This window comes from Myxine glutinosa, chromosome 4 (assembly GCF_964187855.1).
Source record: "Myxine glutinosa chromosome 4, kmMyxGlut1.1, whole genome shotgun sequence".
NCBI classification, from domain to species: Eukaryota; Metazoa; Chordata; class Myxini; order Myxiniformes; family Myxinidae; genus Myxine; species Myxine glutinosa.
The window spans coordinates 66114351-66140985 of record NC_136264.1 but is presented as its reverse complement, the minus strand read 5'-3'; the positions used below and the strand labels follow the sequence as shown (position 1 = coordinate 66140985).

At 44.3% G+C, this 26635-nt stretch overlaps 1 protein-coding gene across 1 annotated transcript in view; it reads left to right on the top strand.

Annotated features, from left to right (window-relative positions):
• FAT4 (FAT atypical cadherin 4) overlaps positions 1–26635 on the top strand; it is a 144372-nt gene that overhangs the window by 114578 nt on the left and 3159 nt on the right. Inside the window, exons 8-15 of the mRNA XM_068114588.2 lie at positions 1143–1816; positions 3884–7574; positions 7736–7840; positions 9026–9438; positions 9626–9711; positions 14302–14478; positions 14757–14881; positions 22036–22259. Of these exons, the coding sequence (XP_067970689.2) occupies positions 1143–1816; positions 3884–7574; positions 7736–7840; positions 9026–9438; positions 9626–9711; positions 14302–14478; positions 14757–14881; positions 22036–22259 (5495 nt within the window). The remainder of the gene's footprint in view (positions 1–1142; positions 1817–3883; positions 7575–7735; positions 7841–9025; positions 9439–9625; positions 9712–14301; positions 14479–14756; positions 14882–22035; positions 22260–26635) is intronic.

The window sequence follows — 26635 nt, the reverse complement described above, 5'->3', positions numbered from 1 at the left end:
AGCACATATAAAATTGGGGATTAAGCCATCAACGAGCAATTTGGGTTGGCACGTTAAGTATTCAAATATAATTGGGGATTAAGCCATCAACGAACAATTTGGGTTAGCACGTTAAGTATTCAATTAGCAAACCACCGCCTAAGCTTCGCTCGGTTATTCCTTGTGGTGTATTTTCTGTGGACCTGTGGCTTTGAAACACGATTAGTGTCCAAACTAACCCGGGTAGACTAGGAGACCTTGTCGCTACATTTACCGGATGTTGTTGTTTCACGTATCGTAATTACTCTTGGAGAAATACTTAACTTACGTTGGACTAAATGTTTTTTGTCGTGATTTGGTAGATTTTAACGCTTACACGCGTACATGATCAACGTACAGATAGACTGTACACATTTAGCAAAATACACGGATATGCACAGGCCTATCTTGAAGGCCCGCGACTGTAACAATTTAACAAAAAGCATTGATATGCAGTAACTCAATAGTTCTGTTAAAAGTATTAAATTGTTGTAAACGTAGTATGTTGAGATATGTCTGGTTGTGGCATTGTTTTTCTTTATGACTTACCACAAGCCTGGTGTTGGCTTAGAGCTTAAGGTGCCGGCTTGGGATCCTAGGATCCTGGGTTTGAATCCCGGCCGATCGCCGAATAAACGCTAGGGGGGTTGACTCAGCCTGTCATCCTTCCGAGGTCGGCAAAATGAGTACCAGTTCACTGGTAATTAATTCCCTGTGTGTTGCAAGAGGTGACTAACAGGGTTGGCGGCAGGAAGGGCATCAGGCCAGAATACATTGCTTCAAAAAGGGGACCAAGGTGCCCAGAAAAGACCAATCCCTGCTCTGCAGGGAAAGCTGGCCTCTGAAGGTGGTTCATGACTGACCACAGTTTTACTCATAATCCATCATATTTTAGACCCCATGCATTCAAGCCAAACTCATTGTATCAAACTCTGATTTAGCCTCTCAATGTCCTCCAGCTTTGGCTCCCATTCTTCCTTCAGACTTTTTTGATTTGTGAAATGGTCATTATTCATCGGAGGAAGATTTTTCCTGCATTTAAAGTCATTATTGAATAGTTGCTCTATTATGAAACCATAAAGCTTGCAGTAATTCTGACCTAGCATTGCTTGTTCATCTTACAGGTGATGTTCTCTTTGCTGTGACTGCCCATGACCCTGATGAAGGTCTAAATGGCCGACTTGCCTTCTCGTTGGAAGGGTCAAACCCGGCTTTTTCAATAAACTCCCGTCACGGGGCACTGACGGCAGCACGGCATTTACATTCAAGCCATGATGGGAAAACTTTTGTCGTGGCAGCCTCGGATGGTGCCTTTCCACCACGCCGAGCCAGGACCACACTAACTGTGCGACTCCGAAAGCCGACTGACTTTCCCAGGCCCTCAGGCTTTCATGGGCCTCGGGCCTTCTCTCTTCGAGAGGACGTAGCACCAGGAACTGTGGTGACAACAGTCACGGCCTCCAGCCACAGACGAGGTCCAGTGACTTATGGCTTGGCGGCTGGGGGGAACCCACAAAATGCTTTCAGCATCGACCCTCGCACAGGTACAATTTCAGTTGCGAGACAATTAGACCGAGAGATGATTGACATGTTTGAACTTTTGGTTGAGGCTCGCGATTCCGGCTTCCCACCATATTCCCGCTACATACCCATAACTGTGGCTATTGAAGACATCAATGACAATGCTCCAGATTTTCAGAAGCTTTACTGGGAGGCTGAAGCAGCGGAGAATGCAGGCCCATTGGCCGAGGTTGCTCGGGTTCAGGCAACTGACCTGGATGCCAATCAGAATGGCCAGGTGAGATATATTACGTACACTATGAAATGGTTCTTCTTCCTGTTTACTCATTATTGAGTTAGCTTCATTGCATGATGTCTTGAACAACTTCAGCTGGCACCAACATTTTTGTTTTGACACATTAATGAGGGATAACTATTTCCGGTAACAATCTGATTATGCAGAATAAGTATGGGGTAGCATTGGGACACAGGCTTAGTGTCCGACATTAAATGATCCCTTAAATAAAGGTACTTCAAGGGAATATTTGTCACTTCCAAATATGTGAAAAACAACATGAAACACTTGAACGGCACTTGGTAGAGGGCATACCTCTGCCAGGCTAAACAGTTTACGTTTTGTATCCCATTGATAGGCCGGATCTGCATCCGGACATGAACCAAAATCGAATCGACTAATATAATGGGAAGTAATTCCTCTTATTCTTTTTCTGCAAAATAGGTAAAGATATTCAAATGAAACAAAGTGCAGTCCACACATCAGTTCTTCCTGCCACTGCATGCGAAGTCTCATGGTTCTAACACTGGATGTCTCAGTACTACATTGGTCAAGATGGCAGGGGGCAACACGATGTCGTCAGTGCTGTGAAGCATGAAGCACTGGAGAAGAGAGTTGGGATGACTGACTGGGGATGAGATGACTGGAGATGAGAGTTGGGATGACTGACTGGGGATGAGATGACTGGGGATGAGATGACTGGAGATGAGAGTTGGGATGACTGACTGGGGATGAGATGACTGGAGATGACTGGAGATGAGAGTTGGGATGACTGACTGGGGATGAGATGACTCGAGTTAAGAGTTGGGATGACTGACTGGGGATGAGATGACTGGAGTTGAAAGTTGGGATGACTGACTGGGGATGAGATGACTGGAGATGAGAGTTGGGATGACTGACTGGGGATGAGATGACTAGAGTTAAGAGTTGGGATGACTGACTGGGGATGAGATGACTGGAGTTGAGAGTTGGGATGACTGACTGGGGATGAGATGACAGGAGTTGAGAGTTGGGATGACTGACTGGGGATGAGATGACTGGAAATGAGAATTGGGATGACTGACTGGGAATGAGATGACTGGAGTTGAGAGTTTGGATGACTGACTGGGGATGAGATGACTGGAGTTGAGAGTTGGGATGACTGACTGGGGATGAGATGACTGGAGTTGAAAGTTGAGATGACTGACTGGGGATGAGATGACTTGAGATGAGAGTTGGGATGACTGACTGGGGATGAGATGACGAGAGTTGAGAGTTGGGATGACTGATTGGGGATGAGATGACTAGAGTTGAGAGTTCGGATGACTGACTGGGGATGAGATGACTGGAGTTGAGAGTTGGGATGACTGACTGGGGATGAGATGACTGGAAATGAGAGTTGGGATGACTGACTAGGGATGGAGATGACTGGAGTTGAGAGTTGGGATGATTGACTGGGGATGAGATGACTGGAGTTGAGAGTTGGAATGACTGACTGGGGATGAGATGACTGGAGTTGAGAGTTGGGATGACTGACTGGGGATGAGATGACTGTGGGATGAGAGTTGAGTGCACCATTACGATCTTGAGAGTAAGATACGGTCAATGGAGTACCGTCACGCAGGATCACCAGCCCTGACTTTGCTCCGTCAGATTTTCATCTCTTCCCCAAACTTAAAGAACACCTTTATGGAGAATATTTTTCTTCTGACGATTATGTCAAGGCCGCTGTGAAGCGTTGGATAAGTTAGCAGGACCCACATAGTTCTATCGTGATGGAATCACGGAACTACTTGAACAATGACGTTGGTATACATCAGTGTACTTTAATATGAATTACCATGTTATGTGGGGAAATGAATCCACGATGAGGTAAGTACTCCGTTGGAAACACAAACTGGGCCTACCAAATGGTGTGTATCCATTCTACACTTATTTGTTGAATCACATTCTGTATGTTATTGAGCAATTTAAAGCGTTGTGTTGTGAATTCCAAAACCACAAAATGTTTGTCTCCAAGTGTAGTTTTCTAGTTTACTCCAAGCTTTCTGGTGTTTACTCAACTAAACTCAGATTTATTTCCCTTTACAGATAAAATATGACATCGATAATGGAAATGACAACGGCCTGTTCCGCATAGACCCGGATACAGGTGTTGTGGGCACCACGCGCAGCCTCGACAGAGAGCAAACAAGTCAGCATGTGCTCAAGGTGGTGGCGCGTGATGGAGGTCGTCCTCCGCTGGAAGCGAACACCACACTCGTGCTCAATGTTCGCGATGCAAATGACAACGCTCCACGTTTTGCTCGGTTGTACACGGCCTTCGTGTCGGAAAGTGCGCCCATCGGAGCGACCGTGATACGTTTGGAGGCGCACGATGCAGATGAACATGACAACGGTGCAGTGACCTTTTCGCTTTCTGAGCCAACTCTGCCATTCATGGTCCATCCAAGCACGGGCTCGCTGATCGTCGGTCGACCCCTCGACCGGGAAACGCGTGCCTCGTACATCGTGAGGGTCTTGGCTCGAGATCCAGCGTGGACAGTAGGTAGCGATATAGCCATCACCGTCACTGACGTCAATGATAACATACCCACCTTTGAACAGTCCAAGTACAAGGTTGAGTTGCCAGTTCCTGCAGAAACAGGTGTGGTCATAACACGCTTACGGGCAGTTGACCTGGATGAAGGTGATAAAGGTCAAGTTGTCTATGTTATGGATTCACAATCGGATGCCTTTCGTATTGATCCAGCCTCTGGTGAGGTCTTCACAGTGCGTCGTCTAGCCATTGGCTGGCCGAATCATTTCACCTTGCTGGTATCTGCTTTGGATCAAGGGAATCCACAACACATCAGCCGAGCATCTTTGCTCGTCCATCTTGTTCCACGGAATGAGAAACCACCAATATTCACTCAACCCCGCTACTTTACCCCAGTAGCTTTTTCAGCACCAATAGGTGTATCAATTCTCCATCTCGAAGCGAATGACCCCGATGAAGCTGGCCCCATTGTGTTTGATGCTGCTGGAGGTAACGGCACAGAACTTTTTGTAATGCAGGACAACGGTTGGCTTGTGTTGGCCCGCTCATTGGTGGGAATGATTGGACATGGTTTTGGGATTGAAGCACGGGCACGAGACCAAGGGCAACCACTGCTGGTTTCCTTGGCAACTGTAGAAATACTGGTTACAGATGACAATCGAGCTGGGCCTACCTTTGTACATGGATCATTGGCCACAACCATGGCGGAGGATGCCAAGCTAGGAAGTAGCGTGGCCCGTGTATCTGCAATGGATGATGACAAGGGTATAAATGGGAAACTTTATTATTTCCTGCATGAACCTTCCAAATATTTCACTGTAAATCCATCCTCAGGTATAATCACTTTGGTAAAGCACTTGGCTCAAGATGTGACTGACGATCATCTCTTGCAAGTGTGTGCTCATGATGGTGCTTGGCAGTCTCGTAAAGCCTGCACTGATGTGACCTTAGGTATTACAAGAAGTTCAAGTGCACCTCCTGCATTCAGCCAATTGGCATATATGGCAACAATTCCTGAAAATATTACTTTTGGGACACCTGTACTCATTGTGCAGGCTGTGGCAGCAACGTATGGTGGTTTATTTTCATATGAGATTACAGGAGAGGGCTCTGGAAACTTTGTGATGCACCCATCATCTGGCACACTCACAACCCAAGCTTTTCTGGACTTTGAAGCTGTTCAGAGATACGAGCTCATAGTTTGGGCCTGTAGCGGAAGTAGCCATGCCTCGGGACATCGTGATGCTTGTAGCCATGCTGCCATACATGTCGCAGTGACTGGAGTCAATGAATATGGGCCAATGTTTGCTGAGCAGACTTTTCAATTCAATGTCCCAGAATTGGCCTCTGTTGGACACACCGTTGGGACAGTATATGCGTATGATGGTGATGCCGGTGTTGATGGCATAGTAACTTATCTCCTTGCAACTGACATTAATCCCTTTCGTCTAGACCCAGTGAGTGGTGTACTATATGTACTGGGCCCTTTAGATCACAAAATAATAGATTTCACATTCAGAGTGGTTGCCAAAAACCTTGGACCAGTCCAGTCTGCTGGCGATGTTGACGAAGCCACCGTGAGGGTGAAAGTAACAGATTCCAATGACCCGCCAAGGTTCTCGACAGCTATCTACTCAACCCGAGTGAGTGAAGCTGCACCTCCAGGAACAGCTATTATTACCGTTTCGGCGACAGATCCAGATGGGCAGGCCAGCTTTACTGACTTGATTTATAATATTGCTAAGGGGAATCCAGGGAACGTCTTTCAAATTGTGCCCGACACTGGACTTATTGTCTTACAACGTGAACTTGATCGCGAATTTGTACCTGCATACAACCTGACTGTGTTAGCAGTCGATCAGGGTGAGCCCCGAGCTACAGGTCAAGCCCTTGTTGTTGTGGAAGTGCTCGACACGAATGACAACGCACCTACTCTTTTGACACTGCGAGCAAGCGTAGCTGAAAACCGGCCCGTTGGAACACTTGTGAGTCAGCTGAAGGTGAATGATGAGGACCTCCCCCCAAATGCTAAGCCTTTCACATTTCGTCTTTTGCCTCGGCATAATGACAAGTCAGGGCGCGGCTTGTTTCGACTGAGAACCGGAGGAAAGCTCACGACCGCACGGTCTCTGGACCGAGAGCGGATCTCAAAGGTTCTACTTGTCGTATCTGTTACAGACAATGGGAATCCAGCTCAGTCGTCTACAGCAACACTCATTGTGACAATTAGTGATGAAAATGACAATGCACCAAAGCCTCGCCAAGTTGAGGTACTGATATATTCTTTTGGCGGGGCCTTCCCTGGAGGTTTTGTGGGTAATGTCCAACCTAACGACCCCGATGTTGCCGACCGATACAGCTGTGAGATTACTTCTCCTCACAAACGACAACCACATAGTTTTAGTCTGGAATCAGGTTCTTGCCGACTGATAGCTCCGGGTCGACATAGTCAAGAAACCTTTGAGATCAAAATCAAAGGACATGATGGTAAACATCCTGCATCTGACACAACGGCTCATGTGATCTTTGGGACTTTTGACAATGCTACTTTGGAAAACAGCATTTTGCTGCGTTTATCTGGCTCCTTAGCTCGCTTTCTTGTTCATAATTACAGGCCTTTCTTACATGCCGCACGCAAAGGCCTGAAAACGAAGGGTGCAGGTTTAATTATCTACGCATGCTCTGAGAGTGCAGAAAACAGTCCATCATCAGCCTTGTTCCTTGCGGCAGCACCTCTGCCACCAAAAGATGGCCATTACCGGTACCTACCTCCCACAGACCTCGCAGCCTTCTTTCAGGCTGAAGCCTCAGCATTGGAAAGGGCAAGTGCAGCTATTCTCGAGTCAGCAAACTATGATCCCTGTGAATCTGGAGGTCCATGTCAAAACGGGGGCCATTGCTATCGTCGTCTTTCTGTTGAAAAAGTTATACGGCCTGTTGAGTCACCACCATTGGTGCTAACCTCCCATCATTTACTTCCACCTGCTGTATGTGAATGCCCTGATGGTTTTCATGGGATAACTTGTGAAATCAACGTCGATGAGTGCGCCTCTGGACCATGCCATAATGGTGCAACCTGCTTCGATGACATTGGAACCTATCGCTGCTCCTGCGGACGGGGATTTGAAGGCCTTGCTTGTGAAATGGACATCGATGAGTGTTTGGAGAACCCTTGTGCGAATGGTGGTCTCTGTGAAAATCAACCTGGAAACTTCTTCTGTCATTGCCCATCTGGATTCTCTGGTAACCTAATGCTACTGTTCTTTGTTTCATATCATTCTATTCATATATATATTCCAGGAATGTTTGAAAAAAATCATTTGCTCACATGTCTCCCAACATGCATATTACCCGCATCTTTGTCAAATACTTTCAATACTTTTCCTCATTTATTACTGCTGCAGGTGCAACATGTGCTCATCATGTCGATCACTGTGAAACCTCCCCTTGCTTTAACAATGGAACATGCTCTGACACCGGCGATGGATACACCTGCAGTTGCCCTTTTGGTGAGTTGCATCCCACTTTCCATTGTATTAGTCCCCTACCGGTGTACACCAGAGGGGACTATAGGTTTGCACTCCGTCCCTCCGTCTGTCAGTCTGTCAGTCCGTCACGCAAAGAACAGTTTTCCGGACTTTTTTTCTAAACTTTATCTACGCATGCTCTACAATGCCAATGATTTCAAACTTGTTCAGTTTGGATCTACGTCTCAAAAAGTCAGGTTCTCAAATGTAATCAGAGAACATGATTACATTATGGTTACAAGTGTTGATGCCAAAGACTAAATTCCGAAAAAGAAAAATTATTGAGGCTCTTAATGTTGTGGTGCTGGTGGTGTTGCAATTTGGATCCCCATTCACCACCCCCCAAACCCCCACCCACTCCACTGAGGGACAACAAGGCCACCCATGTGTTGCAATTTGGATCCCCATTCACCACCCCCAAACCCCCACCCACTCCACTGAGGGACATCAAGGCCACCCATGTGTTGCAATTTGGATCCCCATTCACCACCCCCCAAACCCTCGCCCACTCCACTGAGGGACATCAAGGCCACCCATGTGTTGCAATTTGGGGAACCCCATTCACCAGCCCCCAAACCCTCGCCCACTCCACTGAGGGACATCAAGGCCACCCATGTGTTGCAATTTGGATCCCCATTCACCACCCCCCAAACCCTCACCCACTACACTGAGGGACATCAAGGCCCACCCATGTGTTGCAATTTGGATCCCCATTCACCACCCCCAAAACCCTCGACAACTCCACTGAGGGACATCAAGGCCACCCATAACAGGTTGTGACCATTTCCAGAGCTGACAATTCACCCCTGTACAAATCTCTACTTTAGGGGCGCTGCCGAAACAAGCAGTTGCAGGAACTTGTAGTTTTGAAATGGTACCAGCACACAATGGCCTACTCTTTTGAGAGGTACCACAAACAAATTCTCGCAGATAGAACGACTGGCTTAATGTTCCCCTGTAGGAGGGCATACTCTGATCAACACCCTGCTTTTGAAGCACCAGGATGGCAGGTAATCATCAGGTTGTGGTTTAAACCCAAACTTGACGACTTAAAAGTGCGTTCTGAGACTGTACTGACACCAAAATATTTATCATTATGATGGCTCGAAACAACGTGTTTTTTTATTATTATTGTATCTCTTCAACAATGTTTTCCTCTTCTCACAGGTACAGAGGGGCAGCGATGCGAAGTCCACAGCTATGGCTTGGACGAGTTATCATTTTTGCTCTTCCCACCCCTTGAGCCAGCTCCTGCCACCCACGTTTCACTGCGCTTCGCCACGACGCATTCTAGTGGCTTGCTGCTCTTTATTGCCGAGCCTTCTTCTGCAGAAATTTTGGCTTTGGCAAATTCTTCCTTCTTAGCTGCACCTTTGCCAACGCGTTTTCTCTATGAATCCCTTGGCCACTCTATCCACTTCCCCCAACCTCTTTTCTCCACTTCCTTTTTTGCCTTGGAAATCAAGAGTGGCCAACTTCAGTTCACCTACAGCCTTGGTGGCGGAACCTTTAAGCTGAAGACCGAACAAGTGGTGACCGACGGCCAATTCCACACCATTAGTGTACGGCGCATGGGAATGGTAAGCACGAGAAGAAGCAGTTGCATCACACATAAAGGAGACAGTAAAAAACATACAAATAAAACAAAAAAATCTCAATACACTTTTAGCATTCCTGAAATGTTCATGGATTTGATGAGAAGTCAGGATAAATATGAAAGAATCAACTATCACCGTCACCTTGTCATCCTTAATGTTCTCATCTCAGGAGGCTACAATGACTGTCGATGGATGTGGTAAAACGCAACCACCTGGCCACTGCCATGCCAGCCTTCTTGGAGGAGGTGCTTCTAGGTAAGTACATGTGAAGGCCTGTGTCCTGATGCAACAACCATTGCGGTCCTTCCCTCATTCATCACACTGTGAGTCCTCACAACTCCGCCCATTATTCCTCTTATTGGCCTTCACGTTTGATACCTGATCTGTGATTTACCATGAAAGCATTTCTTGTTAAATGAGAAGTGTGGGGGAGTTTGAGGGTGCAGGGAGGGGGTATGTTGGGGCGAAGGGTTGAATTCCTGAATTGCTTTTTATCACGATGTAATTCTTCCAGCGTTTTACTGTTGACAAACCTAAGTTACATCTTTCTACATTGGTTATGTCAAAGCATGTGATTTCATTTTCACCTCTGTTTTCCACCTCGTGTGCGAGAGCAAGTTCAAGGTTGATATTTACTTATTATTCTAGAAAACCAAAAGGTACATGGAAGTTGTTGAAATGTCACCTGTTGCTCAAGGTATTCTCCTGCTACAGGTATACACTTGCCCCATAGATGCGGTAGCACCAAATGTTCTTGTGTGATCCAAATATGAAAATGGAAAGATAACGAGTCTGTAAGTTATGATGTACGGCTTACAGATTCCTATCAGACCTTCAGTTGTGTGGTTGTGGTCACATTTGCCAAGTTCTGGTGCACGAGCATGGTCATACAATCAAGTCTCACCTTGAGTCAGCATCTCTGCTTATTGTGTGCGGACAACTTGTCTCCTGTGCATTTATGGTTTTACCATATTCAAGAAAATCCACATGAATTAAAACTTTAAAGTCCTAAAACATTACTGCTATAAGTTTTTTTTTTCCAGCTGATCCTTAAATTATTTCCGTTGTGCTGAGGATAAACAATATCTCTACTCCATGCTGGCTAAATGTGACTCTGGTGACATGAGATGATGGTCCAAGATCTCATTACATGTCACAGTCTCTTCAAGATATCTTATTCCTCCCTATGGTGGTGTTTAACCCTTCAATGCATTTAATATACCCTGGAGGGATGGCAAATGTATAACATTGCTTTCCAATTCACAGCCATTTTGGAATTAACTGTATTACAGTATCTCTACAGTATTGAGTATACTGTACGCAAGTCTATGAAAGACACGCATCAGCAAATTCCATATATAGTCGATGGATTTCAGGTTATTTGATGTTCTCCTGCACAAGGAACTTAATGAAACATCTCTGTTTCAGCCACCATCTTTGATCATCATGAATGAAATCACTTCCTGTGTGGCTTGCTCAGGGTAGACAATATCATTGCACAAAATTTCAACATTTAACTAGACCAACTACAGATGAGGTTTTGCAATTGTGTGTGTGTGTGTGTGCGTGTGTGCGTGTGTGCGTGCGTGCGTGCGTGCGTGTGTGTGTGTGTGCGTGCATGCGTGCGTGTGTGTGTGTGTGTGTGTGTGTGTGTGTGTGTGTGTGTGTGTGTGTGTCCGTCCGTCCATAACTGTCTTACCATTTGAGCTTTTGTCAACACATTTTCAACAAACCTTTGAGGAGAATAAGTAGAGAAATAATTAATAGTTGGGTCAAAATGTCAAAGGGCAAAGTAATAATAACTATAAATAGCCCTTATTAGCCAATATAGCTGCAAGAGACTGCAGGGGTTTTTTTGCCTTCCAGGAATGTCGTTGCTAAGGGAAAAGCCCTATAACATGGAGGTCCCTCCCTGGAAACTTTTTTATTTCTTGGTAGGCATAAAGTGTGGAGGGCTTCTTCAGTAAATGCAGAGTTTTTTTTTTGTTTTTTTTTTGTTTTTTTTTGTTTTGTATACTGAATCGAGGCTCGTGAAAGAGCTAACATTTACTTCACAAACAAATCAACCAGACAAACAAAATATATAAAAAGCGGGAGCGGAAAACAAGATGGGGAGAGAAGGTGAAGCACACAAACACAACATTTGAGAGCAGGGAGATGTGTGGAAGGGAGAGGGCTTGGGGGGAGGAGGCATGGGAAGGGGGGGGGGGGTGGAGGGAGAAGTATAAAACACAAGGACACCAATGACTTCCAGGACAGAAGTTGGTATTTCAAAAAAGTGGAATTGGGGTGAAATTAGCGGGGGTAGAAAAGATCAAGGTTTTGGATGGGGGAAGATAAGAGATGGTGGTGAACAGCTGTTTTAAAGACCTGGAGGGTGGAGTGGGATTGAAGAGTGTGAGGGAGTTTGTTCCATAGGCGGGAGAAAAGAGGAATGAAGGAGTGAAGGTGAGCAGAGAGTCTTGATTTTGGCAGTTTGACCATAAGAGGGTTGCAGGCAGATCTTGTGCGACCTGTAGGAATATTTGCGGGACAGAGCCCAGAGAGAGCTGGGGGGGGCAAGGCCAGAGAGGAGTCGGTAGAAGATGGAAAGACCACCAACCTGCCTGCGGTGAGTGAGTGAGAGGCCCTTGGAGTTAGCTTCATCGCGGGAGATTCCAATGATTCTGAATGCTTTGGTTTCAACAGCGTGAAGACGAGCTAGGTGTGAGGCAGGAGCACCAGCCCAGAGGGGAGAGCAGTATTCCATTGAGCTGCGGATGAAAGCCTTGTATGTGGTGAGGAGCTCAGGTGTGCCAAGGAAGGACTTCGCACGACGGAGGATGCCCAGTCGGCGACTGGCTTTGGAGGCCAGATTTGGAGGTGATAATGACAATGGCACATAATAAATATAATAAAAATAATGGGGGTGACAATAATGAAACTAGCCCCATAGGGGGCTGACGGTTATTTCCCCACTGTTACTGACAAGATTTTAAAACGAATTACCTGAATTTGAGGGAAAACCCACTTTACAGCCTCTTATAGGGGGCAGATCCAGATGGGGAGCACAAGCCCAAGAGACGTAATATTTTGATGTATCGTACCTAATTTGGTCCATGTAGTTTGTGAAGAAGATATGTTTTAGTGAATATGAGGGATTAGGGGAGTGCGCTCGTCTTTCCAGGGGAGATACGGCCATGGGGAGCACAACTTAAGGTTAGGGCACGGTGACAATGCCACATGGCCAGTTTGGGCTGGATCTAGTTGTCGGTTTCTGAGAAGAAGATTTTTGAATTAAATACTAATATTTGGGGCAAAACCCCACTTTTATTCTCTTTAAATGGGCTGATCCGGATGTAGAGCACAACCCCATGAGACCTTAATGTCTTGATGCATTGTACCAAATTTGGTCCATATCGATCAGGTAGTTTGTGATGTATACAAGATCGAGGCTCGTGTAAGAGCTAACATCAATCACAAAAAAAGAAAACGGACACACAAAACATACAAAAAAGGGAGCGGGAGACAAGATGGGGAGAGAGAGGGAAGCACACAAGTACAACAGCAGAAAACAGGGACAATGGAAGATCTGTGGGAGGGAGAGGGCTTGGGGGGAGGAGGCATTGGAAGGCGGGGGGGGGGGGGGGGGTGGGAATGTATAAAACATGGACACTGCTGGAACAGAAAAAAGTCGGTATTTCCAAAAAAGTTAAAAAAAGAAAAAAGTGGTCAAATGTTTGACCTGTGAGATGTTTCAGTGTTTGATGTTTTGATGTTTTAGTTTTAGATGATGTTTTAGTTTTTAGATGTTTTGACCTATTTATGAGATGTTTTAGTCAAATTTTAGTGGATGTACGTATGTACAGAAGGATGGCTGGACACCGGGACCCTCTCCATGAGGTTATTTTGTGGAATAACCTAATAACGGTACATAATGATAATGGTACATAATGATAGTGATAATAATAATGGAACATAAGAATAATGACTGTCTGTCTGTCTAGACCATAACGTTTTTACTATTCGAGCTTTTGTCATAAAATTTTTATCATAAGAATATAGAGTTAAGACAAAATAATAATTGGGTCAAAATGTCAAAGGGCAAAGTCACAATAACCGCAAGTTGGCTGTATCAGCCTGCCCGCTAATGTGCAGCGCAAGATGGCCGGATTAGAAACAATCGCTTCCATAATATTTTTTATAATTTGGGCTTCTGTCATCAAATTTTCAACAAACCTCTATTTTGAGAATATGGAGAACGCTCGTTAATACAATTTACGTTTTTTCAGTTTTTTACAAGTTTAGTTTGAGTATAAAGCATATGCAGATATTCAAAGCAGACGCACTCTCATATATTCACGGTTATTTTTGTGAACACACCTATTTTGGTCATACTATTTGGTCTTTGAACAATAAATCCAAAGTTAGGTTCATGACAGGCAAGAAGGTATGACTTTTTAACTTGGCCCATGGTTATGGAGCCCTCATGACCCCACACTTGGTGTTGTTTTGACAAAGTGAATGACCTGGTGATGTTTAGCAATTTGATATGGTCACCGTGAAATAGACAGCCATGAAGAGTTATCTTAGAGGATGTTGAGATAGTAAATTTGAAGTGTCTATGATATTTATTATATTTGCAGAAGCATCATTGCATGAACATGGTGTGTAGTGTATGAAATACTTGTTTGATTTGGAATTATTTTGAGTTAAGGATGCGTGGTACAGAGAGAACATAGAGGGGCTCGTTGTTGTTGAGGAGTGGAAGTCACAGCCTTTGATCTACGAAAGAACCTCCTTTCCTGAACACACACCACTCCAAATAACTGCCCTCATTGTTGCCTGCATTTTTGTCATCTTCAGCTCTTTGCCTTCACGAGCTTGGGTGTGGGTTGGAGGCCTGGGGCCCAAGGCACTTGACCGACTGGCAAGGGGACAACTAGAGAGCCATGACTTTGTGGGTTGCCTGTCTGGTGTCTCTGTGAATGGAGTTCCCCTGCAGCCCAGGCGTTCTCTTGCTTCTCACAATGTGCACACAAGGTGTGGTTCACATTTGGATCTTACGCAAGTGTCATGGTTGTAAATTTTGGAGCTTTACATTCAGGCTTGTTAGTACATTTTCGGGAAGATCATGTTAGAGGTTCTGCTAGACATTCCAGTGAGGGGAAGGGGGTGTAGGGGGAGGACTGCTGTGCGGATGATGTATTAATGTTTGAGAGAAAAGAGCAAGCAGGCCTGGAGTACATGATGAGGAGTGGCCCTGTGTGAGTATGATGGAGAGTTGCACCTCTGCCCTTTAACTCGACATTCTCATGCAGCTGTGCAAGCCCACGGGAACCTTGCGCGTCTGGCCCTTGCCTGAATGGCGGCTCATGTGTGGATATGTGGTCATCGTTCTACTGCAAATGCCGAGACGCCTTTACTGGAAAATTTTGTGAACAAGGTATTTTGTGGTTTTATTCGCAACTCGAGATATCCTGAAATGTAATGCTTCTTGGAGCATGCATAATTTTCAAGAATAGACTGTTCTTGGCTTTGCATCTTTCTTTCTTTTCTTATTTATCATTTAGATTAATGAACAGGATTAAAAATAATTATATTGATATATGTGGGAAGATGACATACCCGGACCTCTCTTTCCGTAAATGCATCGGGGGCACTCGCTGCCAACCATAGGAGCACCAACGGCCTGAACACGAGAGGGTCTTCCTCGAATGGGGGGGGGGGGGAGACAAATCCATGTCCGCTATTATAAACACCACTGGGGGCGTAGTGAAGGAAATTCGATTAATGAACAGAATTAGGAATAATTAAATTGATATATGTGGGAAAATAATTAAATTGATATATATGGGAAAATAATTAAATTGATATATGTGGGAAAATAATTAAATTTATATATATGGGAAAATAATTAAATTGATATATATGGGAAAATAATTAAATTGATATATGTGAGAAAATAATTAAATTGATATATATGGGAAAATAATTAAATTGATATATGTGGGAAAATAATTAAATTGATATATATGGGAAAATAATTAAATTGATATATGTGGGAAAATAATTAAATTGATATATATGGGAAAATAATTAAATTGATATATGTGGGAAAATAATTAAATTGATATATATGGGAAAATAATTAAATTGATATATGTGGGAAAATAATTAAATTGATATATATGGGAAAATAATTAAATTTAAATATATATCATACGTGTGGGAAAATTTAATATTCAATATATAGAATCATGCTCATATAAAGAATACCTGAGCGAGGAGGCGAGAGTACATGGCAAGCCGTACGTTGCTATTACGAATCAATTAATTAATCGTGTTTGCGTGCCAAATCTGAGCTATCTGGGCGACCTTGACTGAGCATGCAATTTTCCCATACATATGATTGCCACTCTCTTTCTGTCACTGCTTCCGGGGCACTCGCTGCCAACCATAGGAGCACCAACGGTCTGAACAGAAGAGGATCGTCCTCCAATGGGGGGACAAATCCATGTCCTCTATGATAAACACCACTGGGGGCATAGTGAAGCAATTAGATTCATGAACAGGATTAAATAATTAAATTGCTATATGTGGGGAAATTACATGCCCAGACCAGGAATCGAACCCAGGTGCTCTGGGAAATGGTACCAGTGCTCTGCCACCTGAGCTATCTGGGCAACCCTGACTGAGCATGCAATTTTCCCACACATATGATTGCCACTCTCTTTCCGTCAATGCATCCGGGGCATTCGCTGCCAACCATAGGAGGACCAACGGCCTGAACACGAGAGGGTCTTCCTCTAATGGGGGGGACAAATCCATGTCCTCTATTATAAACACCACTGGGGGCGTAGTGAAGTAATTACATTAATGAACAGGATTGAATAATTAAATTGATATATGTGGGAAAATAATTAAATTGATATATATCATATGTCTGGGAAAATTTCATATTCAGTATATAGAATCATTCTCATATATGGAATACCTGAGCGAGGAGGCGAGAGTACATGGCTAGCCGTACTTTGCTATTACTAATCAATTAATTAATCGTGTTTGCGTGCCAAAGTTGTGGAATGCCTTCTTCTCAAACAATAATCTCGTTTCTCTGGAGGTGCCAATCAAGCATCTCAAAAACCACCTCCGTTGCGTCATTATCCTGAGAGCACATGATCGCGAACAAAGGAAAGAAAGCACACAATGGGGAAAAAAACAAATTAAATAAGTTGTGGTTGAAGAAGAAGAAGAAGGACTCAGGACTTATATGGTGAGAGAGGGCTCTCTACACACATTGTCTTGTCCTCGCAGCTGCTAAGCGGGGTGCTCCAAGACCTCTTCTTATAATGTTAATTTTGAAAAAACTAGGTAACTATAGCTTCATTACCCTGTAAGTTATCTTTGGAAAATGTAAATAACAAAATATGTATGTATGTGTATATATATAGATATGTAAATAACTGGCACTCGGCTAAGGATTATTCAGTTAAATTATAATATTAAGTTTAACTAAAGAAGCACACTAGGCTTATGACATTCATGACTGCAAACTTCCTAATTGTTGATGAGCAGGGCAGAGACAATGTGTCAGCCTGGCAGGTTACACTTGTTGCTAACAGGTTTTGCAGCAATTGCTGGGGTGAGACTCAATCTGTGCCTTGCTTGCCAGTCATGTTAGGGGGGTTCAACTTGTGTTTATTAGCGGCTTAGATTGGTCACAAATAAACAATTTGCAGTATTGCATAGGAGGACCTGCCCTTACCTTACAGTCCTGATGAGGGAAAAATAAGCCCTCGTCGGGACAGCATGGTGTTGAAATCATGGGGACTCACTCCTATGGAGGAGGGGTCCAATTGTATGACCATACATTCTGGCCCTTCGGGGTCAGGATGCATGTGTTTTGATTGACCATGTGCTTCAGCCTTTGGGTTGAGGTGCATGTGTATGCCAATGGGACAGTCTTGATCCACGGTGTGCCTTGGCCGTGGGTTCAAGGTGCACGTCCAAGGCTGTTTAAATGTTTGATTTTTAAAACTTTTTTTTATTATAAAAAAGGCAGGCTTCATAAAGCACATAACAAGGGCGAAATCTACATCGACATCTCTGCCTTTGTCTATTTGTGACCATAGAGCTTTAATCTCAGTCTGCAAAGACTTGAGTACCACGCGGATGCCTCCTAGTTTGGAGGTGATGTGTTGGTATAATTTATGCACATGACGTCAGCGTCATGTCATGGGGTCAGTGTGCTTCTTTAGTTAAATATATTTATTTATTTTTATATGTATTGTTGCAGATCCCGGGTTCGTCGATGTACTAAGGGGGGTTTATGCCCCGCTCCCCCTCAAACTCCGGTTCCACTGAGGCCGCCCTCCACGACTACTAAACTCGTGATTGACGGATTGCTAAGCAATTCTGATCGCCAATCTCCCAGCCACGCGCCGAAGAGTTTTCTGGTCAAATATTCCCAAATACCTTCAAGACACGTGACCGGAGAAACCGGGGATCGAACCCTCGCTTTCACACACCTTATGCAATTGCGTGCCGAGCGGATTTGCACGGTGTGGAAAGCGGCCTTACCTTACGTGATTTACGAACCTGATTCACCAAATACGGTCTCGGATGATGCTAGGCCAATGGAGAAAAGACGTATCCGAACAGGTTGGAAAGTAACCAAATGTACAGCCTTTTATTTTGAAGGCACAGATAAACAGACAAAAGATACAGGTTATCAAGTCTTACCTACTATAAACCCCACTGGCGCCTTCACACTCACACTCACTCAGGCAATAACGCTCTGGTTATTGTTGTACCGATGTACGTGCTGGGATTGCCTCGCAATTGGCCACGTGGTCTGGTGTGCGCAGTTCGGTCCTCACGTGCAACCTGGACGAGGTCAGGTCCGAAGGACGAACCGCCGCCTCGAAGTCGGCACGGACAAACTTCAGCGCAGGTTGAGCTAGATTCAGCGCATGTGGGACGACCAGCTTCAAGATGGGTCGCGGAAGGGGCCAACGCTTACAGGTCCACCGGATCAGAGCGAGAGATCGGCGAAGAGCGATGGGTGTCGGGCATCGACGCAACAAGCATGAGAGGAGTGTTGGCGAAGGACAAAGGCACAATAATCTTGTCGGCGAGGCGAAAGGCAAGTGAGGTCGTCGATGAAGCGAAAATCAAGAGGGGTGTCGTCCACGAGACAAAATCCAAGAGGGTCAAAAATGCGCTCGACGGGGGTTTTATCAGACCTGCCCACGTCTTGAAAATGTTCCACAGCCTCCCATTGGCTGAGGTTTGCCGCATCCTGGCTACGTGTTTCTGCCTCCTCATTGGTCACGTGGGCTTCAATTTTGGCCACGCCTTCTTGCACATTAGTAATGGCTTCCGTTAACCACTCGAAGGTTTTGAAATCCTGCCTACACTCAATGCATATTTGGTCTTTATTACAACACAATGGGAAAGGGCTAATCTTTACATTCAATAAGAAACAAGTACAAAAAGTTTTAATTAAAACAAAAGCCACGTCGATGTTACACAATGCCTAGATGCAGCTGTGCCCATAACGTCGATGTTATAGGCACAGGACATTCCTATTGATTCGATTACTTGATGTTATTTTTGTGCAAAGTGAAAATATATCTCGGCAATTTCCCGTGTGTGGCGACGAATTTTTGATATATCTCGGCATTTTCCCGTCTGTTATTTTAGGCGGTGTATGACTGACCATGCCGCGATTTAAAAAAAATATATCTCGGCAATTTCCCGTGTGTGGCGACACGTGAACAAAGCTATGCTCCTCTCTCCACATTATTGTGACGACGTCTAAATGAAATATTTCATCGTGACGATTGTCATCAAATGGACGAATTTTTTATATATCTCGGCATTTTCCCATCTGTTATTTCAGGCGGTGTATGACTGACCATGCCGTGATTGTAAAAAAATATATCTCGGCAATTTCTCGTGTTAGCGACACGTGAACGAAGCAATGCTCCTCTCTCCACATTATTGTGACGACGTATAAATTAAATATTTCATCGTGACGATTGTCATCAAATGGACGAATTTTTAATATATCTCGGCATTTTCCCGTCTGTTATTTCGGGCGGTGTATGACTGACCATGCCGCGATTTAAACAAAATATATATATCTCGGCATTTTCCCGTCTCTTATTTCGGGCGGTGTATGACTGACCATGCCGCGATTTAAACAAAATATATATATCTCGGCATTTTCCCGTCTCTTATTTCAGGCGGTGTATGACTGATGATGCCGCGATTTAAAAAAAAAAAATCTCAATGGACTTGAAGTTACAGGCCTTTGAGAATTCATTTCGTTCTATAAAGGGCAACTTTCATCGGATTTTCTTCCCGTTTTTTTTCAACCGAGTCTAAAACTATGTTAGCGACTGTGAAAAATGAAATGATATATCGAATTTGATTTGAAATAAAACTGTGTGAGAGAGGAAGACACCACGGGCCTACAAAACAGGCCTCAAAGCTATGCGAGTTAATAAAATGGTGGATATTTGTTTATATGAAGCCTCTCCCAGAATGGGCGGAGCTATGGTTCCCAGAATGGGTGGAGCTTTGAGGTTTTGTCTTCTCTGCAAGAACAAGGTGAAGAAGAAGAAGAAGAAGAAGAAGAGGAAGAAGAACAACAGCAGAGGGCACTCTATGAGCAGCGTCTGCGACGCGGCTAATAACTAACTACTGCAGGCTACACGTTGTCGTGCAATTAACTATAGGGGGTTTGCCTTCATGGCAAAATCGCAAATACAGTGGTACCTCGGCTTACGAGTGCCCCAACGTACGAGTTTTTCGGGATACGAGCCGTCGCTCGGGCGGTTTGTTGCTTTGGGATACGAGCCGAGATCCGATGTACGAGCTCAAAAAATTTATTTTTTTGAATTTTCCGGTTGTGGCTTCCGGTTCCGGTCACGTGGTTATCTTGCCGTGAAAGCATCTCTGCTTGGATATAAAACACGCAATCGTCGAAATACATGAGCGAGGAATCTCCTTGCTCCAGCCGGTGACGTCATCGGCGGGGATCCCCGCCTCCAGAGTGGCTGGTCACGTGACCGCCAAAGCGTGTCGCGCGTGCGGGTATAATGAGCTACACCTGTGGATCACGTGACCACGGAAGCACGCCTCGCTTGAGAGGCATGGCTTTCGGTTTGCGTTTTGCTTTATAAGGCGCGATAAATGGGCTTTTGAGTGTTAGCGGTTCATGGCGTTGACGGTTCATGGCGGTTCATGGCGTTGACGGTCAAAAACCCATTACATCAATTTTACCAGGCACTGTACAGTAAGTACAGTGGACACCAAATGCACGGTGGAAGGCTAGAAGTAGAAGATCGTCCAAGACAAGTGAGAATAAGCCATACTTTGGAGATGACGTCATTCGCTGGTCCGATAACCAAAGATGTGGTATAAAAAACCAGGTGAGCTAACAATGCAGCAATGAAGTAATTCGGCCAAGGCACCGGCACACAACGACCTACCTACATCGAAAGACTCAATGCCAATGGTGACAGAAGCCAAGACGGCCGGCTTAAACACCGCCGAAAGACCACGGTGTACCAACTTACGATGCAGAACATCTTGCACTTAATATGATGACAACAGGTGCCATCCTCTGACGTACCATTACAGGTACAGGTACAGTACACGTGAGCACAGAGCAAAAGTTCACTGAAACCGAGATTAAGAAAAAAGAAAAAACACCTCGTGGTCCGTGCTCGATATCCGAGTTTCAATCTTTTCAAACACATGATGCTCTCGGTCACGGTATCTCCTGCGAGCTGCTTCTCCTTCAACCACACAAACAACAACTTCTCCATATCTTCATGGATAGAGGTCCGGAGCTTTGAAATAATCGTAACGCCCTTGGCTGGCGTTATAGCCTTTATGGACTCCTTCTGCTTCAAAATCGTACATATCGTAGAAGGAGTACGATCGTACTGCCTCGCCAAGTCGACAACACGCACACCTCACCTGGCATGCTCTTCTCCTCTGCTTAATAAAACCAGTTTATTTCTTTACATTCTCTTGTATTATGTACAGTATATACGAGGTCGTGCTTGTTTATACATTATTTGTTATTTATAAAGTACATTTTTGTTATTTAAAAGCACCTAACAAAAAAAATTGGTGTTTTTTTTTTGAGGCTGGAACGGATTAATAGCATTTCAATGCATTTGAATGGGAAAATTTGCTTTGACTTACGAGCGATTTGGCTTACGAGCTCCGTCACGGAACGGATTAAACTCGTAAGCCGAGGTACCACTGTATATATATATATATGTGTGTACTAGGTTTTCTTACTTGGTGCAAGCTACGCCCTCTCAGCAAGACATCAGCTTTTCTATTAATTAGGTAATAAAATATAGGTACATCAATGAAGTACATAGTAGAATGTAGTTATATCTCAGAAGGCGCTCTTATCTTATACACATGTCATATAGTTGTGAGTGCATCCCACTTGCAGGTATGTTGGGTAAACAGCTATTAATAAACAGTAAACAGTAAACAGCCTGCTCTCTAAAAAATGCTAGTAAACACCAAAATTTGGATTATTGTCCTCATATCTTTCTGCAGTAGTATCGGAACACACTGCTCTCTCTCTGGACGGTTCTTCCCGTCTGGACTTTGTGCTGACGGAAGCCTATAAACGACAGCAGCTACTTCAGGAAGTCAGTTCCAAATCAGAGGGATCAAGAGCACCAGGAAATTTTGGAGAATTTGAAGTCACTTTTCGTACACGATCGGAGAACGGTGTATTGGCTTGGATTGCTGAGACGCAAAACTTCACAGCTTTGACGGTAAGTAAATTTATAACCACCATTGATTTGTTTTGAATAATAGAGTACATGATACTGAGTGCTTCACACAATGGTGTGTGTGTGTATGTGTGTGTGTGTGTGTGTGTGTGTGTGTGTTTGTGTGTGTTTGTATGTGTGTTTGTGTTTGTGTGTTTGTGTGTGTGTGTGTGTGTGTGTGTGTGTGTGTGTTTGTGTGTGTGTGTGTTTGTGTGTGTGTGTATTTGTGTCTGTGTGTGTGTGTGTGTTTGTGGGTGTGTGTTTGTGTGGGTGTTTGTTTTGTGTGTGTGTGTGTGTGTGTGTGTGTGTGTGTGTGTGTGTGTGTGTGTGTGTGTATATGTGTGTGTGTGTGTGTGTGTGTGTTTTTGTGTGCTTCATCCATCTCTTGGCTTCCCAACACATTGGGGTAGTAATTTGTATCTTGCCCGTGGTACCAATAACAGGTTTGTTTCCATGTTCATACGTGAGTGATAAAGGTATTATTAGTCCCGGTGTACACCGGAGGGGACTATAGGTTTGCACGCCGTCCCTCCGTCCGCCAGTCCGTCAGTCCGTCAGTCTGTCAGTCCGTCAGTCCGTCACGCAAAGAACAGTTTTCCGGACTTTTTTTCTAAACGCTTAATGCTAATGATTTCAAACTTGGCACATGGTTTCCTCATGATAATATACAGATCAAGTTCGAACTTCACGACGTTTCGATCATTTTTGACAAAGTTATGGCACTTTGAACTTTGGTAATTCTGATAATTCTGATGATCCTTAACTCAGTACCATTTTAAGCTTTAATTTCCTTTAAAAACCAATTTCTCTGCAATAATTGGACCGATTGAGATCAAGTTTTCACCATAGGAGGGACTCGGTCTGTAGAATATTTTAATGGTAATTATGACGTCATAGGTCACGTGGTTCGGCCGCCATATTGTTTTTCGTGAAAACACGAAAACCCCTTTTTCTCTGCAACGGCTGAACAGATCGAGGCCAAACTTTGCAGGCAGAATCGCATACCCATGACGAACAAAAAAGTCGGCGAGCATGACGTCATGCATCACATGGTTTCAGAGTTATGACGTTTTTAAGCATGAACCTTTAAAACCGAGCTCCTCCCTCATTTTTTTTCCAATCGAGGGGAAACTTCACAGATCTGTTCAGCACTAAAATGTCCTTTTGGAATTTGCGATAGGGCACGTGGTTTGGCAGATATCGTTAATTAAACGAAAATATTTTTTAAAAATGGATATCTCTTGTTTATTCTAGAGTTCTCCTCAAGCTGCACTGCGCGTCCTCAGCCTCGTCTCGCGAACGTCAACATCGCGACACAGCACGCGCTTTCGGGAGGGGCGGAGCCAAGCTGAGCAACATATATGTACACATCGATCATTGATCGTGAACCGGAAAATATAATAAATTACTGATGGTTTCAGAGTTATGACGTTTTTCAGCATGAACCTTTAAAACCGAGCCCCTCCCTCATTTTTGATCCAATCGAGGGGAAACTTCACAGATCTGTTCAGCACTAAAATGTCCTTTTGGAATTTGCGATAGGGCACGTGGTTTGGCAGATATCGTTAATTAAACGAAAATATTTTTTTAAATGGATATCTCTTGTTAATTCTCGAGTTCTCCTCAAGCCGCACTGCGAGTCCTCAGCATCGTCTCGCGAACGTCAACAGCGCGACACAGCGCACGCTTTCCGGAGGGGCAGAGCCAAGCCGAGCAACATATATATACACATCGATCATTGATCGTGAACCGGAAAATATAATAAATTACTGATGGTTTCAGAGTTATGACGTTTTTCAGCATGAACCTTTAAAACCGAGCCCCTCCCTCATTTTTGATCCAATCGAGGGGAACCTTCACAAATCTGTTTAGCATGTCAGTCGACTAAAATGTCCTTTTGGAATTTGCGATAGGGCACGTGGTTTGGCAGATATCGTTAATTAAACGAAAATATTTTTAAAATGGATATCTCTTGAATCGCTAGTACCTCAGACCATGAGTTGGTAATAATTTATATAATTCACACAGTGCAATACGTGCAGGCCGCTCCACGGAGCGACCCTGGGGGCTTATCAATGAGGCGAGGCGTGACACACATGTGTCTCAGCATACCTCAGATCAAGTTTGAAAACCAGCATCAAGCGTGCATAAATTTGCATATTCGATCATTTTTGACAAAGTTATGGCACTTTGAACTTTGGTAGGGGACACGTATTGCAGCGCAATACTCAGAATGCTTGTTGTAAATGTCTCCTCTGAATTTATAGCAAGGTATATGATGAAACACCATACCTGCAAATTTCCAGGATGATATTTAGTGGTTTGATCCAGTTTCATCAGGAATCAAAGTCACAATAAGACAAACCAAAAGAGAGTAAAGCACAATCTATCTTTCCAGTCTTCATGGAATGATGTGCTCGGCAAGTTAACAAGCCTCGTGTAGGTTTCCACAATACAGATTAAGGCTGATGCTTTTTCTCAACCACCATGTTGGCAAATGCCCACGTTACCGCTATGTGTTAGGGCTGAGACCAAAGTCCAAACCATGATACGTCAGAGCAGCCAACCCGGGGTGATCAAACACGGTTCAATCCAGGCTTGGATGACGTTGGTCTAACAAGGCGACATTGACTTGAGAATACCTTGCAACAAGCTCCTGCAGGAAATCCATGAATGATAACGTCTTGTTGTTGTGCAGCTCGTCCTGACCTGGTACAGAGAAACCACATGAGCTGTTTATTGAAGGCAAGGCGTGATAGGCCACAGACCACTCTGTGATGATGGAGAAGAAGCCAAACATCTTTGCCTGTTGATGGTTGATCTTGATGATACTCAAAGCTAGATTAAGCGAATTCGGAAGCTCCAATAACACTTGTACAGTGGAGAGTTATACCCCGTCATTATTTGAATGGATGCTCTCTTTGTATGCTGAGATGTTTTCAGGTTACCGAGCAAGAACAGTGTGCCTGTTCCGCATTATAAGAAGAAACGTAATCTGCCAGACAGGATTCCAATTTGATGCTGAGGGTCTGGAGCTCATTGGATAGCCGTTCTTATATTGCTTGCAGGTTCATTGAGGAAGGTGATAGAAGGTTAAACATATTAGTTATTTTTAGACTGATAGAGACAGGATTTTTGAGACTTTTCTCAGTTTAATGTTGTGGTCCAGCTGTCAGTCAAACTTCTGATCTTTAAACTTGTTGATATGGATGCAGCTGCAGCCTCTTACTGGAACAGGCTGGAATCATTCAGCCATTTTATAAAGAGTTTTCATGGGAGGTGGTGAGATGATTTATAGAAACATAGACTGGTTGCTCCCAAAGTATGAAGCGAACTCCGAAGGCCTTTCACTCACTCAACCCAGGCAGGTTGGTGGTCTTTCTGTCTTCTGCCGACTCTTCTCCAGCCTTGCTCCCCCAGCTCTGTCTGTGCTCTGTCCCCCAAATATTTCTACAGGTCGCACAAGATCTGCCAGCAACCATCTTATGGTTAAACTGCCAAAATCAAGACTCTATTCACCTTCACTCTTTCATTCCTCTTTTCTCCCACCTCTGGAACAAACTCCCTCACTCTTCAATCCCACTCCTCCATCCAGGTCTTTAAAACAGCTGTTCACCACCATCTCTTATCTTCCCCCATCCAAAACCTTGATCTTTTCTACCCCCGTTAATTCACCCCAGATCCACTTTTTTGAAATTCCGACTTCTTTCCTGGAAGTCCTAGCAGTGTCCATGTGTTTTATACTTCTCCCACGGCCCCCCCCCCCCCCCCCCCCCTTCGCACGCATCCTCTCCCCAAGCCCTCTCCCTACCACAGATCTCCCGATGTCCCTGTTCTCAAATGTTGTACTTGCGTGCTTCCCTCTCTCTCCCCATCTTGTCTCCTGCTCCCTTTATCTTATGTTTTATGTGACAGTTTGTCTTTTTGTGATTGATGTTAGCTCTTACACGAGCCTCGATCTTGTATACAAAAAAAAAGTACTGCCCTCGATGGTTCAAACCTCAATGTAATTAAAAGGGAGGAGAAGATGCTATTTTATTTTAATTTTTTTACAGGATACAAGGTACGTAGCAGAGGTGCCGCACACACATCTCACACCCATGAACATGCAGAAAAATATATGAGACACAACACAGGACTATTAGACGAGACAAACACAGTCATTGAGTTTGAGGGGAAATGCCGTCACTTTCCGAGGCACTCTGGTACCAACAATGTCACAACAATGGCTCCGCCTTCTTAACTGCACTCAGCTGTGGACCTATGGAGATTGTCTGTGCTCTTATCCTTTTAAATGCTGAAGGTCAAACAAGGAAGCAGCACGTACCATTTTTAAAAGTCTTTTGTATGACTCGGTTTGTTTTGAAACACCAAACGAC